The 17031-nt window shown below is 33.4% G+C and overlaps 1 protein-coding gene across 1 annotated transcript in view; it reads right to left on the bottom strand.

Moving 5' to 3' along the window:
* Positions 1–1050: 1050 nt before the first annotated feature.
* Positions 1051–17031, bottom strand: part of LOC145294224 (G-protein coupled receptor 65-like) — a 20184-nt gene continuing 4203 nt past the window's right edge. The window contains exon 2 of the mRNA XM_080141330.1: positions 1051–2245. Within this exon, the coding sequence (XP_079997456.1) occupies positions 1161–2234 (1074 nt within the window). The 5' untranslated portion in view covers positions 2235–2245 and the 3' untranslated portion in view covers positions 1051–1160. The remainder of the gene's footprint in view (positions 2246–17031) is intronic.

Consider the following 17031-nt stretch of genomic DNA (forward strand, 5'->3'; position numbering starts at 1 on the left):
CCCCACTGTTTCCATCGTAGTTTTAATACATTTTTTTATGTTGATAAAAAGTTTCATTACCAAGTCGATGCTAGAAATACAAAAACTGAAAATTCAAATGCGTATTGTAAACTGTTGGGGGGCACTGTATATATATATATATATATATATATATATATATATATATACATATGTGTGTGTAATTATATGTGTATGTATAAGTAGATATATACATATATACGTATTTATATATATATATACATATATATATATACATACATTTAATTCGATGTGTGTACACACGTGCTGCGTGGACACATGTGTGTTAAAGTATGAGTATAACATGGTGATATATATATATATATATATATGTATATATATATATATATATGTATATATATATATATAAAGTTATAAGCCTGACGAATCCTAGCGTGGATGAAACGCGGAATCGTCTGTGTAGCTTTATTGTTACATATATTTTTATAATTTACTCCCTAGTAATCCTGACGGATACGTACGTGTATGAAACGCTAAATATCCTCTGTATGGTGACTGCAATATATATTTTTATTACTTACTAGCTACTAATGCCTATGTATTGACAACTGTTGAAGTAAATATTTAAAGTTTACGCATAAACTTATATTTCGTATATTAATTTATGTGATTAAATGAGGTAGTCATATATATATATATATATATATATGTATATATATACATACATGCATAAATACATACATACATATATACGTACAACCATAAATGTAATTTTGTCTTCATATATAATATTAATCGTATAAAACATGCTGCAGTTAAATGCAAATTTTATCCGTAAATCTGTGTTGTGTATTTCACATATTTATAAGGTTTGGGATTCTTGTCATTCGAACTTTACATTATAAATGAAACCATGAAGCATGTCGGCCTTTGTATTATCATATTTTATAAATATTTCATATTAATAATAAATCTCCTCGTTTACACTTATCAATAGAAATAAATTCATTAAAATAGTTCACTCTTTTTGCTTGAACTTAGTTTTTCTAAAATTATATTTTATATCCCAAGGAAAAATTCACTTCATTATGTTCCAGTGTTACTAGAATTATTTCTTCGATTTATTTTTTGATCAATCAAACGTAAATCTGTTTGCAACAATATTTTTCCAAATTTCCTTTTCACAACCTTGTGCTTACATCACGTGTGCCTTGTGCAAACCTGGGAAAAAAACAGAACATACGTTCACAAAGAACTTTGCGGAAGTTACCACTAAATATGTAAAAGATGAAAAACTTTAGTGCATAACTCGAATAGCTGATGTAGAGGAGACATTGGTGTACAGTTAATGTCGTCACGCTTAAAGGAATGAACAACTCAGAGGCGAAAAGGTATAACAGTCTTATCACGTGACTTGGAAGATTCAACAATATATAAGATATTGATATAGCAGAAAGCAGTTTTGCGACACGCACCTGTGGTATGTCAGCAAGCCTTTTCTCAATGTTGTCTCTATAGGCCGTGCGCTTTCGTTTATTTTTTAATGATTTTAACGTCGCTATTATAATGAGTGTCAAACAGATGAGAATGATTACCATGGGGATTAGTATTGCAATGACAGAATCTATATATGAAAGAATGTTCATCAAATCCGTATATTCGTAACTAGTGACGCACATCGTAATGCCCGTGCTGTTATCCGAGGGATCTGTCTGGCCTGTTTCATGTGGTTTAGTGATTGGAATGACCACAGCAAACATGACTAAACTGAAAAATGCAAGCAACAGACACACAATTATAGCCCTATTAAATGTGCACAGCGTGTTTATTTTCAGTGGGTAGTATATGGTTATATAGTTTTCAATAGTAATGCATACGACGTACCATATGGAGAGAAAGCTACCTACGTATGATAAATACACGTTGCTTTGGCAGATACCGTTCATGTGTATCGCATTGTATCCGAGTGATTCTAACCAAAGGGCTAACAGAGTAAAGAGAAATGCCGTGTCAGATACCAATACGGCCTGGACGTAGACGGACGATGATAAACGTCGAATGGTCTTATCTGAAAAGACCATAATGCAAACTAAGTTTCCTGGAATTCCAATGAGGACGATCAGTGGGGTTACATATGTCAACAGGAAGCTGACAATGAGGTTTCCAACTGATCCCATAGCCTGTGAATATTGGTAGTCATCTGTGGTTTGCTGGAAAGTGAAATTTGTGATTGTAGTCGGGTCTCCGTTATTCATCCTGGAATAATCTGAAAAGATACAAAATGAACAAATTAATCACGTATTTATATATATATATATATATATATATATATGTGTGTGTGTGTGTGTGTGTGTGTGTGTGTGTGTGTGTGTGTGTGTGTGTAGAGAAGGAGATAAAGAGAGGGAGAGGAGGAAAGAGATAGAAAGAAGTAGAGCGATAGATGAATATATATATATATATATATATATATATATATATATATATATATCCATCCATACATAGAATAGACCCCATAAAAGGCATATATTATCTACAACTTTGTAGATGCTTTTGTATCGACTGAGTTCTTTTTACGGTCTGAGGGCGCTGGCCCCATGCCCAGCCTTCACAGAAGGTGCATACAGTGCCTAGCCTTCGCAAATGGTCACCTTCTGTTACTGGCCAGGCTCAACGTTACTTAACTTCTGTGATCTCGCGAGAACCGGTGTTATCGAAAAATTGGCTAAAAACATTAATATCTTCACCTTCAACTGGACACATTTTTACAGGGAGGGGTCGTATTTTTCTTCGATATTTTTGAAAGTCATCCTCTCCTTCCGATTGTCTAGCCTTAATTAAAAACTTGTCACTTCCGGTTTGGCGGTCGTCGTAACAGCAAAGACGTCAAGTTTTTCTCCTGTTCTTTTCCTCCTCCGCGGTACGGGTTCGAGCCTGCCTTCCTGCTACCACATTTTTTTTACTCAACATACACCTCCAAACACCCGAGCAACGCCGGGCTGGAATGCTAGTATGTATATAAAAGTGAACGTGTCTGTGCGTGTCTTTGTGTCTGTGTACATTTCCCTAAGCAATAACTCTGTCAATTTTAAGTCTACATACTCGAAGTTTGATATACAGTGCACTGAGATTTGGAGACATCTTTGCCATTCATTTGCGGCGAGAAATGTTGCTGTTAACGGGTCGATTTGACCATTGAGAACTTTACCAAACTCCTTTTCGAATCTTGGGTATACACAATTGAAATTTTAGATATAGGGTCCTTGGACATAACTTGGTTTTATTCCAAAACAATAAATGTTAAAAAGCTATAATAGGGGTCAAAGTTTTAAAAGAATGACTTCTGCTGTCTATACAAAATTAAACAGACATTTTCTGGTCTAAATATTTCAAATTTTACATAAAGGTATTAAGAGATAGGGCAAGCTTTTTACTCGGATTGGGTCGAATAATTAAGCTATCAATATAAAAAATGCATGTATGTATGTTGGCATGTCTACCTAAAACTTTCGACAGAGGCGACGAATTTTCGTTTAAAGCTCGACACTTCAGACCAAAAATACCGAAACATTGGCTAAAACATCAATTCCTTCACCCTCAATTAGGCACTTTTTTCGCCGATATTTTCGATAGTCATCCCCTCTTCCCGATTGTCTAGCCTTAATTAAAACTTACGTCATCACCGGTTTGACGGTGGTGTGAACAACAAAGACGTTATGTTGCTTCTTCCCGTTCTTTTCCTCCTTCACGGTACGGGTTCGAGCCTGCCTTCCTACTACTACTTTTTTCGCTCAACATACACCTCCAAACACCCGGGCTGAAATGTGTATATATATATATATATATATATATATATATATATATATATATATATATACAATTATATATATATATATTAATCTTAGCGTATGAAATATTTATTTTATCAAAACTGTTCAATACATCGTAAGCCAAAAAAGAGGCGCATATCAAAAAATACGGTAGAACAGTTTTATTTGTAAAAACTCTATATTTAAACACACCACATTGTGGGTCATTTATTCATATTTGCTTCCAAAAATGATTGGGCATTTTTGCATCCGTGGATGCTGTAATGCATGTTGATCTTTCTGTAATAGTCAAATTTAATTTTATATTCGTGAGAGAGATCTGTTCATATAATAGGAGGATGGAAAATGGCTTCCTCCTATATATAATTATAAATTAATTTCTTATTACTAACTCAACTTATTTATTAAAAAGCAGTTATAAAACAGACAGTCTAATGTTAGATTCATACATTGAGTGAACACATGGTCTCATGTTATTGTGTTTCAGGCGCGATCTTACTCGATACATCACGGTCGACATCTGAAGCAACGTTATATTAACGAACACGCCCTGTCCGCGTGTTTTTCAATGACTTCTGTGCATGTATTGCTAAACCCGCTCACTTAATTGTCTATTGCCAGGTTACAAATGATATGTATTTCTACATAATGAATCGCTCTTGAATAGAAACTAGTCAGTGTGATTTTTGACTTACCGTTCATTAAAGCTAAAACTCTCTGTAGCAAAACAAAAAAGGAAAAATCTAACAGGACGCGAAACAAATTTCACTACACGGGTTTTATCAAAAAGTCTTATGAAACGCAAAACACTGTTCACGGTACGCAAGTCTGCACACTTCTCCAACGCCTACCAACGATCTGATTTATCGTGTCCGCCATGCCTAATTGGCAAGGGTTTCATGCAACCATGCGAAAACTGTGCAATATCGAAGGGTTTAAATGAACACAGACGCCATTTTGATCTTTTAGAGTTTTTTTTTCTCAGACAGCAGGGCAGAAGGACGTTTCAGATCGATTATTTATCGGTTTTATAGCGACAGAAAGCACAAACGCCCGGCCGCTTGCTTCTTTAATAACCATCACACTTTCCGATGTGAAAATATAACTGAGTGTTACGTCTCTAGATATGATTAGTTCGTCCTGTTGTTTGTAATTACTAGGACAGTTGGTCTTTGTATATTGGTGTTTGTTTCTATGTATTTGTCGTTTTCCTAATTCATCTATCCGTTCGTGTTTTTCATTGTAACACTTCAGTCCAACAAAAGTAACATAATATTTACTGACACAAGATATATATATATATATATATATATATATATATATATATTATAAATATTATAAATATTATATAAATAGAACAATACAAGGTCAGCAATAAAATTTTAGAGAAAACCCTATTCAAGTAAGTACAATATATTTAATTTGGATTAAATGCAACTAAACTATCTCAGAAAAAATGTTAATTGTAAAGACATTATGTTGAACAAAGATTGCGGTGAAGAAGCAGTGCAGTGATTTGGTGGTGTCTACTTTCAAGAAGCATTTCTGAGCTTCATAATATTGCTGGATGTATTATTGTTCACGAGCATCCGATTCGTCTCTTCGTGACTGCGCAATGCCACTTTAAATTCACTGAAATTTATGGGCTTGTGTTTTTGCGTTATAACAGTTGTAAAAGGTTTAATATCGGCTTGAAGTCCCTTAAGGGCTATTGATATCAACAAGCTATCGCTTATTATTTCACCTGAGAGCTTTAAGGCATTGGCGGTTGTTTCTGCCTTCATAACATAGTCGGTAATAGTTTCCTACTAGTTACATTTCGGAGACGTTAGTTCTGTATAGAGTGATATAATTTTCGGTTTCCCTTTTGATATATAATATTCTCTTAATATGTTCAATGCTTTCTGTCCATCATCCAAAGCATTTCTTATAATGAGAGGCAGGCTTCTATCCTCTAAGCATTGAATCAGTTCTGCAAAACAGTCGCGTTCTTTTCGAGAAATTCGGTGTCGTAAAGATTCTCTGTTGGAGATTGTATCACTTTGCGTAGTTTCCGAAACCTGAGATAACCCAGAAATGTTTACCTGCCACAATTCGAATTTACATTCTGAACAGCCAAAGAAAAGACGATGACTGGGCAACTAATCTGTTTAGTGTTGAGACATTATGGTGAACAAAAATGGCGGTGAAGAAGCAGTGCAGTACGATCCTAAGTGTATTTCCCAGTAACAAAGATGGCGGCGAAGAAGAAGTGCAATTCAGATCCTGAGTGTAAGTTCCAATAACAAAGGTGGCATCAAACAAAATTGTATCCGAAAGGTTTTTCATTATATCAAAAAAGAGGGCGTGTTAAATATTTTTTTACAGTGACGAGCGTTTCGTTAACCCCAACATGAAAAGCTTCAAAAGTTACTACAAAAATTGTCGACTTTTGGATTCAATCAGTTCGTTGACATCTTTGTTACCGGCAATAACACTCATGATCTGAAAAGTACTGTTTCTTAGCCGCTATCTTTGTTACTGACAATTACACTTAGGATCGTACCGCACTGCTACTTCACCGCCATCTTTGTTCAACATAATGCCTCAACACTTAACAAAAACAAGAAGAAATAGAACCTCTGTAGGTCACAGTACTGTGGTTTAATTCATCTTATCAACGAACGAAACAAGCATATCTATGGATAAATATATTGGATTAGAATTAACATAAAGATACACTAGATGTATCAATATAAGCAAGTGCGATTATGATAATACTGAAAGATAAATTATACCTCTTATACACACACACATACACGCACACAAACACACACATATATATATATTACAAAAATAATCTGATGAATATACAAAAATATAAGCATACATAAAGCGAACCGTAAAAGATACAGAGATGCATGCACAATGCAAACAGTGACAATAATTAAAATATAAAATGCACATAAAATAAAATATAAAATTCTGATAAATTTAATAAAATACTTATACTGTTAATAAAATAATAATAATAATATTAGTAAAAAGAATGTGGGAAATTAGAATCAAAGGAATGACTGGAAAAATACAACGAACAACAATCATGTAAACAGCTTAAATATTAAGAAAAGCCTTTGAACGTGGAAACTAACTAACACATGACCAACAAGAGCCGGCCAGACAAACTGCTGCAACGGCAAAAACTACATGGAACCAAGAACACTGAAACCGCACATCTGTGAGTTTTCTAACCCATCCCTACCACCTATTGCATCATCACTACCTCGCAAAAAGCGATACCAAATAACCAAGTAGAGTCAAGGAAGAAAGAATAACCGATGAACTGACCAGACCTCAGTGCGAAGAGAACCGGGAGTTTTATTGCCACTCAAATCCAAGAGAACCGGGAGGTTTATTGCCACTCAAATCCAAGCAAAGACCAATATCTCCTGCCAACGAAAAATCAATGACAAGCATCTGTAGCGATAATGCAACTTTATTTGAAAATTTTATCGAAAGAGGGGGAGAGTACTGGAAATCTGGAGAGAATTGTTGTCACTGGTCTTCCAGGGAACATTGCAGGCTGTTTTCAGGGGAATACCTTTAAAGACCTGTTTGAAACTCTTTGTGAGCTGCCAATAATAATGATGATGATGATGATGATGATAATAATAATAATAATAATACATTTTTAAAGAATAATCGGTACGTACACATAATTTATAAAGGAAACGTTCTCCACAAATGTATGTGTGAATGTAGAAACTTATCATATTGTCTAGTATTGAATAATACAATACAAATATGCTAGAACATATTTATACGACCCCTCCAATTTTTTGTACACCAAATCTTTTACGTTGAAAATTTACCGTGAGTGAAATTTATACAGACATACCAGCGTTCATTTTGTGGGTTATAATTACTATTTCAACATAACATTATTCTCAATTCATGTTAGCCAGTATCGTGTGATGACGAAGTTGTCATCTCGCCACCGTTAAATACACGAAGGTGAAAGGCCGCCACGTTTAAATACACGAATCATATTCGAAATCTATTGACATCAATTGTATCGGCTTTTGGCGTGCAACATGTGCCAAATAATGCAAACTATTTCATTTTTGCATAGTAAAAGTAAATGTGAGATTTCTGCGTTTAATGTACTTCCATTAAAGAAGTTGTTTTTTTTTTTTACAGTTTCACAGCGTCAATATTTATAACGGAGAAAACAACTTTTAGGTTATTGTTGCATAGCTTTACCCAGTATAACACTGGCATTGTATTTATACAATCGTTTTATTTAAGAAAAACATATTGAAATTAGGAAACTATGATAAGATTTTAATATCAACTCTTATCCGAGATAAAAAAGCAAACATTTTACGAAAGTATTATAACCTCAAACGACTTTTTATCTTCTCTCCCCCCCTCTCTCTCTCTCTTTTATCTCTTTCGCTCGTTTTTTACATTCCTTCTAATACCGACAAAACCCTAATATTTTATAGCGTCAACACTATTCAATCTCTCTACAACAGTTTTTATTTCTTCTCTCTCGTTTTCTGTATCTCTCTCTTTCTCTGTATCCCTCTCCCTCCTTCTGCGTATAGTCATCTCAACTTTACTACTCTATATCACACTTTTACTTTCTCTTCCTCCTCTCAGATTATCATTCTCTTGTGTGTTTTTGTCATTTTTAGGGGGTCCCATTTAAAACAAACGCAGCAAAAGTACGCGTGGATGAGTACGGTAATTTACAATATAAACAGGCGCTTTATTAAATATTATGTATTCTTTTTAATGAGTTCCATGAGAAACTTAGATTATTAAGAGTATTACGTATTTGAAATAACTTATTTATATAAACAAAAATAATTATTTGTCTGATCTTCTTATGAAATTAATTTACTACAAAAGGGATTTACGAGACAAATATATATATATATATATATATATATATATATATGTGTATGTGTGTGTACGCATATATATATATATGCATAGGTATAAATATGCATTTATATATATATATATATATGTAAGAATATATATGTGTGTATAGGTATATATATGTGTGTGTGTGTATGTGTGTGTATTCTGCCAATTTGTAAAGGGCGCGATAGTGCGTTGCACAAATTTTAATAGAGCACTAGTAAGCCGCAGTATAATAACGTTTGTAAGCACCGAAAGGTTAGACCATGAAAATACTACTGGTGTAACACCACATGTGGCTCCATCGTCAGTTCGCCGACTTGTCGTGTACCGTAGATTTCTCGTTTATTCCTCTATTCCCCTTATGGCCTGATCGTCATTTTCCCGTTGGGGACTGTCGATGAGTACACACGCGGTTCACAAAATAGAAATATGAACAAAGAAAGGAAAAACACAAACGCCAATGTTCACATATAAATTGAATTTTGGATTGTGAGTGTGTGTGTCTTCTTCCCATTCTACTGATGTTACATTCGTCTTTCTCTCTTTCACAGTCAACTCTAAAATCGTCCACGTCTCTATTCCACAGTCAACTCTATAACTGTTCAACTGTAGTCATTATCAACTCTATCTAACTTCCATCCGCCGTCTAGATATTGCCGATTGTTTGTTTATTCTGGCTATTGCCTCTTCCGTTGTCTATCCCCCGCCTCTAAGCACTTAGTGGCTAAAATCAACCCCAGGGCCACTTTATAGTATACCACTGATACTGATTTTCGTTCCTGCAGTACAATGAGAAACATAATTGAGGAGGTAATTCCTTGGAGAAATATATATATTTCAAAAATATTAAAGTATATAAAATAAAAAAAGAGGTAAATCTTAAGAGTATACCATCTTAAATTTTAGTCGTAATATCTAGGAGCATGATAGTTGATCGATAAAATGGTAAACTACACTTTCTCTCCTGAGTAAAATTGTTTCTGGTAGCGCGCTACTATTACAATAGAAATTATATTAGTCAAACCTATCATTATAAAGAAGTACCACCTACAAAGATTATTAAAAAAAAATGACAGGAATTACTTAAAAATAATTATGGCAATTCTACGATAATTTTCCTTATTATTTCGATTCATTTTTTGTAAATTTAATTGTTAATGTTAATTCAATATGTAATTATTTAGTTTATTTTCATTTCAATTTATATGTTATTAAACTTAAATTTACTTATCGTAAATTTGAAACTTTTACTTTTAAATTTACTTATCGTAAATCTTAAACCTTTTAATTTTCAAACCAGAAAACTAAGGGGAATAACTGTGATAGTTTAATTCTTTGAGCACTTTACTAAATATTTTCTATAATAGATTTGTTTTCATTTCGAAATATTTTCTAAGTTGAATTATTATTTTTATTTTTAATTTGGAGGTAAATTTTTTTTCGCTAATTCTCAATTTTTAAGGAACCTTTTGGTACTCATGCAGAAAGTGAACTCAGAGTCCACCGGGATGTCTCCGGAGCATGACGCCAACAGCCGGAGTAAACCGAGCGCCGAGAAGGAAATTAAGTCGAAAGAAAAATGTTATAATAATGTTTTGTTTTGTTTCTGCTATATATATAGTTGGTACTCGTGCAGAGAGTGATTCGTGCTGAAATAATAACATTATTATTTAAAAAGCCATTCCACACATGATGGATGGAAAGTGTTTTGTACCTATTCTGTACTTTAATCCTAAAATTTGAATAAAAAACACATAAAACTTTAATTAAACCTGGACATACGATTTAAAAAATAGCGCGGATCACTCTCTGCATGAGCACCATATATATATTTTAGATAAATAATGTTAACTATTTTTTGTCAATGTCAAGTTTCTTTCCAACTCCTCAAAAACTTAAAAATGACGAATTTTATAGTTTTCGGGTTTTTTTACAAGGTGGTCCCCACATATCAAGGCCCGGAAACCACCCGGGGATAAGTGTTATTACGTGTACATTACGTTAATATTGAGATTTCGTAAAGTGTCTACCTCAGGGGGAGGTTCATCAGGAATTTGTTTATGTTAGACTTGAAGACATACAAATCCAAGATGTAGTCAGGTGGGAAACAGGCAGACGGAACAGAGTTCCACAAGCGTTCACTTCTAAGAAAGAAGCTTTCTTCATGGAATCTACGTTTTGGTTTTGGTAGAGATAAAGAGTGGGGAAAATGTTTGACAGTTGTTTCAGCTAGACAGATGTTTTTCGTGAAAGATCGGCGAGGGGAGACCAGGTATTGGAGCTCAGACGAGCACCTGCCATGAGGCGAACAATAAAACAATCTCGCAACAACTCTCTTGTGGTGCTGAAAACGAATATCACGTTAAATGTAGGGCATGATATGAAGAAATTACTTTTTCAAAAAGTGGGGTATCATTGTCTTATATAAATTTAACGGCCATCTAAAAAATTCCTCATATCATAAAACAAATTTAACTGTGATTTTCTTTTTTTGCAAACCCGAAAACCAGCGCTGTTTTTTTTAACTAAGAGATTCGTTAATTTTTCATAAGTTAGGACGCTTATAATGCCGTCAGAAAGCTTACATTAGCGGTTTTTTATGTGCGTATTCAATTATAGAACTTGTATTTTTTAACAGGTGCTTCTGTAGTTTAATTAACCGTTTTTTCGTAAATAACGTGCCGACATTAACCATTAAACCATTAAAGCAGAATCGTTTAAGATTTCACATAAATTCTGTTTATATTAGGGGGCTCCCCAACCCTCTAATGTAAACATAATTTTTGTGAGATATTTTGAACCACCTGTTAACAACGATACATGTTGTATAATGAAAGAAGTATGTTTTTGTAAACTTCCTGAGCATAACAAACGTTCTAAATTATGAGATGGAAAAATGACCGAATCTTAGTAAAAAAAAGAAAAGAAAACAAAAAACAGCGTCGGTTTTCGGAGATGCTGAAAATGAATATCAGTTAAATTTTCTTTATTTTGAAAACACTGTTGTTAAGTGCAGTCTATTTTTCATTTTGTTTTGATATGGAGAAATTACTAGGTGGCTAAAAGGTGGGTGCTCATTTTACGTTAAATTTATATAGGAAAGTGATCCCCCACTTTTTGAAAAAAAACATCTCCATATCATGAAAACTACTTATTAGCCCAAAATTTTAATTTGATATTCGTTTTCGGCACCACCGAAAACCCTTTAAAAAATGTTTTTTGAGGAGTTGGAAAGAAACTTGACATAGACCGACTTTTTTGTTCGAGAAAAGGTTCAAAGATAAGTTAAATAAACAGTTTTTTTTGTTGTAATTTTTTTTTTTCAAGAAAAATTGAAAAAAAATCTTTTTTTTTGGGGGGTGGTATTTTTTTAAAAACCTGAGAAATAGAAAAATTGAAACAAAACTGGGCGGGTAGAATTATTTTTCTTTTTTTTTCGTATTAAAAGAGATAGTTTTGTTGTTTCCTCAGACCGTTGTTTTATTAATGGTGTGTATGCGTAAATCGTATTCCGCATTCGCGCTGGAAGTAGTTCTGTGTTGCTCGCTCTTACAGTGGCAATTGTAGGCCTAGCATCGCAAAAAAAAGAAAGAAAAATGTACCAGTTCAGATGATGTAAAGTTTCAGTATATGGTAACCTGACACCTCCAGGCATAGCCTTCGTTTACCTTTCCTTGTCCACATGATACACAGTTTTCGTCTGTGCCAGTACTTTGTTTTCTTGACAAAAGCCGAGGACTCCAGTTGGTGTTTCTGGCTGCTCACTTTACGCTGTAAAATTCATGTTTTTTTGCGGGGGTGGGGGTTCTGACGTTAAAGTACGAAATGGTGTGGGTTTTTTTTTACTAATTTATTTCTTTTTCTTCCTTTTCCAAATTATCGTCTGCTGCTTTGAATTTTCAACTCGCGCGAACGCGCGCGTGTTGAAAACCATCGCGCTACATTGTTATTGATTCAGCTTTATGTTTCGTCAGACGGCTTGATTTCCTCGGCGAGGCTCGCTTGCTTCGGTTGTTAACTTCATGTTCCGAAGAAAGCACGGCGTTCGCTGAGTTACGTCTGTATCACTCTCTGCATTTTTATGTGTTATTGTTGAGTTATCCCTTTTTTACTGTACTTAGTAGTTTAAGCCTATATTATTCATCGTTTATAATTGTTTATTTTTTGATAAAAAAAATTACAGCCACTGAACTATAAGTGGGTTGTTTGCCATACTTATAGGAAAATGTGCAATGAACAAATAGCATAATGCTAAAAGTTAAATTCGAATTTTGATATATTTTTTAATTTAAACGCGAAAAGAATATTGGAACGCTGAAAAGGTACACCGTAAAACAATACGTTGTAAAATGCTCTTATGGTTGTCAATTTATTTGAAGATTTATTTGTTTTAAAATTGCATTAAAATAACTTAAACGTAATACGGAAATGAACGATGTAAAAAAAATAAATGCAGAAAGTATTAACAATTTTTTATTTCGATAATGTAAACGCGAAAAAAATAATTGGGATGCTGAAAACGTACACAGTAAAACAATACGTTTTCAACTGTTTAACGTTGATTTATTTGTAAAAAAATAGTTGTAATACAGAATAGTTGCAAAATATCCCCACCCTTCACATGTTAAATAATAACTTCTTAAAAATAGCGTTAATATTTTAGTAGCCATTTATGTTTATTTGTTTACGCTGTTGTGGGTTTATGTTTATGTACCCATACGCAACGGGAAGTCATAAACCTGATGTTGGGTTACAACACACGTTACAAGGTAACTTGAGTTTATAATTAAATATATTTAATATAAAATATAAGTTTTTTTTACCATATATGATATCACATACATCGCTATGGTATAATTATGGTATAATTATTACCATAAATCGGGATATTTTTAGTTTAGCAACCCCTCGGAATTCACCTGTGAATTGTCGACTTTTATATGTTTTGGGAGACGATGAAAAGGAATATTGCATTTATTTTTTTTGCGCAAACGAGTAGTTATTCATATTTGAAGACATTCAGTATCCAACGTAATCACTACACTTTGGTAAACAAGATGGGCGCCCGTGATTTTACTAAAGAACACCAAAAATAGCCAAATGAGCAAAATAAATAAATAAATAAATAAAATGATCCCAGGCCACCTTTCACTTTCTCATGATTGGACAAACAATTATTTTTGTGATAAAAAAGACATTTATTTTCGTTTTTTTAAACACACCGATTTTTTTTCTTCTGACACCAAATCTGATAATCAAACCTGTCGCCAATTTGAACCCTGGCACTTTTTGAAGAAATGTAAGTTTCAATAAAGTGAAGGATCACTTTTCTATGATAATTTAACCTAACATGACCTCCCACGCGTTGAACCCACTGTCCAACATGTGTTTATACTGGGGCGGGGGATGTCGGCGGTGGCGGGGGGCATATTGGGGTGTTATAAGTGGACTATCTAGAAATGTTTCCTGTGAAGGTGTGTTTTGCAATGAGCATAATAAAAGACAAGGTCAGACGTTTAAAACCATTGGCGTAGACTTGACATCAGACTGCTTCAGTCACGGTATGTTCTACGTCTCCATTTAGACAGGAAGTTCAGAAAACCTCTACATTCTAGCTCCGAATCGAAGGAGCAAAAATGTAGTTTACCACAAGGCTCTTCAATGAAAAGTTCTACAAAAGGATATGATGAAAAACCGGTACGATCTGATTGTGATATGTTTTCAGTATTCAATGTGTTAGATAAGATTTAAGCATCGAATTGAAATTTACTTCCCCCTTACGACATCGACTTATTGGAAAGTTGCCCACAAATCGCGTACCTAAGTGTGCAGAAAAGTCCCGTGCGATGCGCGGGTATCTTTGCTAGTATGTATACAGCATGAATATATATATATATATATATATATATATACACACACAAACATATATATATATAAACACACACACACGCATATATATATATATATATATATATATATATATATATATATATATATATATATATAAACGTGTATCTATCCATATATAAATTTATCCATATTACATATATCGGAGTCTGTGTGTGTGACTTTGTATGCGTATGTGTCTGAAAATTCCTTTCTTATATACTCGAAAACGGCTGGGCTGATTTTTTATTTAATTTCAAACACTATGTATTAAATAATGATCGCGGAATATAATGAACCAATTAGTTTATGCGAATCTTACTGGAAATGTACTATTTGTTTTAGCAAAAAATACCTTTACTAAAGTTATGGTTTTCCGAAGTAAATAAAAAACGCAAGAATGTATTTTAGCTTTTTTTATATAAATAAAGCATCGTAATTTGTAACAATAAAAATAAAATAAAATAATTGTTATGGGGACATTACGAAAAAGCTCCTTATTCTGTATTAATGAGTTCTATATAACTTCAAGAGAAATCAATTTCTCCAACTACCGATATTACCATTGAATTAAGCATAGCTTATTTAATATTTTCAGACAAAAATTATAATAGCAACAAATATTTATACTTATTTTTAAAATTACGGGTGTCGCATAATTTTTATTAGCTCGCAAGAATGTGAAACCTTCGGCGAAACATATTCCTAATATAATACTGAACAATAATTAAAAAAAACAAAACAATTACATTAAAAACAGGAACATAGAAAAATAATTAAATTAAAACATGCAAACATTAATACAAATGTTCGGAAAAGAAATGTACGGATGCGCGACTAGGAAGAAAGAACTTCCTCCCTTTTAATTACATGACGTCAGTTTCACAGACTTTCAATTGCCTGAAATTTAGGGCCTCCGTAATTTTCGTGTTTACAAAATTTTAGTTTGTTGCGTTTTGCGAACACCACCATCACTCGGTTTTTGAACTAATTAATTCATGTTTTGTACAAACAAGGTGTTTTTTTATTTAATTCAATATCTCAGGAATTTTATTTACTAATTATTTTGTAAATAGACCCAGAAAACTAATATTTATGTTTTAAAGGATTTTTACAATGAAATTATTTAACTCCAAAATTTACCTGAATTAGGTAGCTCGCAGTGAAAACATTTTTCATAACTTTTTTTTCACGTGTAAAAATATTTTTTCCTTTAGAAATTAAGTTTAGCCCTAAATCTTTCAAATACAATAAAAAACTAGCCGGGAACCCACAGAAAATAATGATAAATCGGCTTTCAAATCTAGGACGCCTATTTTTGCCCGTACCTATAAAGCACTATTGTACCATGACACTTGCATGTTTTTATCTCTTCTCTATATAAATAAAATGAACTCATTTTTCACGTCTGATTTTGACCTTAATAGGATTAAAACTCAAGATATTTCATGCAAATATAATATGCACAAACGGCAGAACAATATCTGAGGTGTGTTATAGGCTTATTATTTCTCAAATTCCTCGATAATCTTAGATTTCTATACTTTTTCTGCTGAGAAGTCACGGCCAAAATCGATTAAGATCAATGGAAGTGGTAAAATATTTTCTCTCTAATGAATTCCTCTTCCCCCATTCACCACTTAACACCGTTTGGGGATCGTTCACAAGGAACAGTTGAGAAGAGAACACCGGTTTTGCTTCGTAGTTCTTTCATGTGAAGTTATTTAAAATCACTAAACTAAGCTGCAGTGCTCTGTGGCGTAGTGGTTAGCGTGCTGGACAATTCACATTATATTTTCACGTTCGCGCCGACCTACCGTAGTCGTTTTATTTTATTTTATTTTTTTTTTCCTAAACAACTGGAATGGACTTTCCTTGGTAGCCGAACTGTTAACGTTGCAGATGTTTTTTTGTTGTTTTTTTCACACTTTATTTTCCTACTTTTACTCATGACTCCGGGTTTGATCCTTCCTACTAACCTACCATAACATTTTTAACCCCCCCCGTCCCGGAAACAAACACTCGGGCAACGCCGGGTACCCCCGCTAGTTGTATATAAAGATATATTAAATAAAGAGTAAATCCAGACACATGGACTCAGTTGTAGAGTACTTTTCATTGAATCGGTGTATATTATGTCATTGTAAATCATTATTTAGATGAGTATTATTTATCATGCATTGTAGACGACAACAACTACGGAAGACAGTAATAGTAGTGAATTCTGTCAGAAGATTCAGAATTCTTATCCGTCGCGGTTACCAACTGACGAAGGCCAGAGGAATAGTTGGCCGAAACGTCGTGAAACGACTAAGAAAAGATGAGGATAATAATCCGCAATAAATAAACTTAATGGAATTTGTGTGTTCAAAATTAATGCTTATGTTTAAAGAGCAAATCAAGCATAGTATTTAATTTTTGCTTT

This window comes from Euprymna scolopes, chromosome 15 (assembly GCF_053919585.1).
Source record: "Euprymna scolopes isolate OS-2025 chromosome 15, ASM5391958v1, whole genome shotgun sequence".
Lineage (NCBI taxonomy): Eukaryota > Metazoa > Mollusca > Cephalopoda > Sepiida > Sepiolidae > Euprymna > Euprymna scolopes.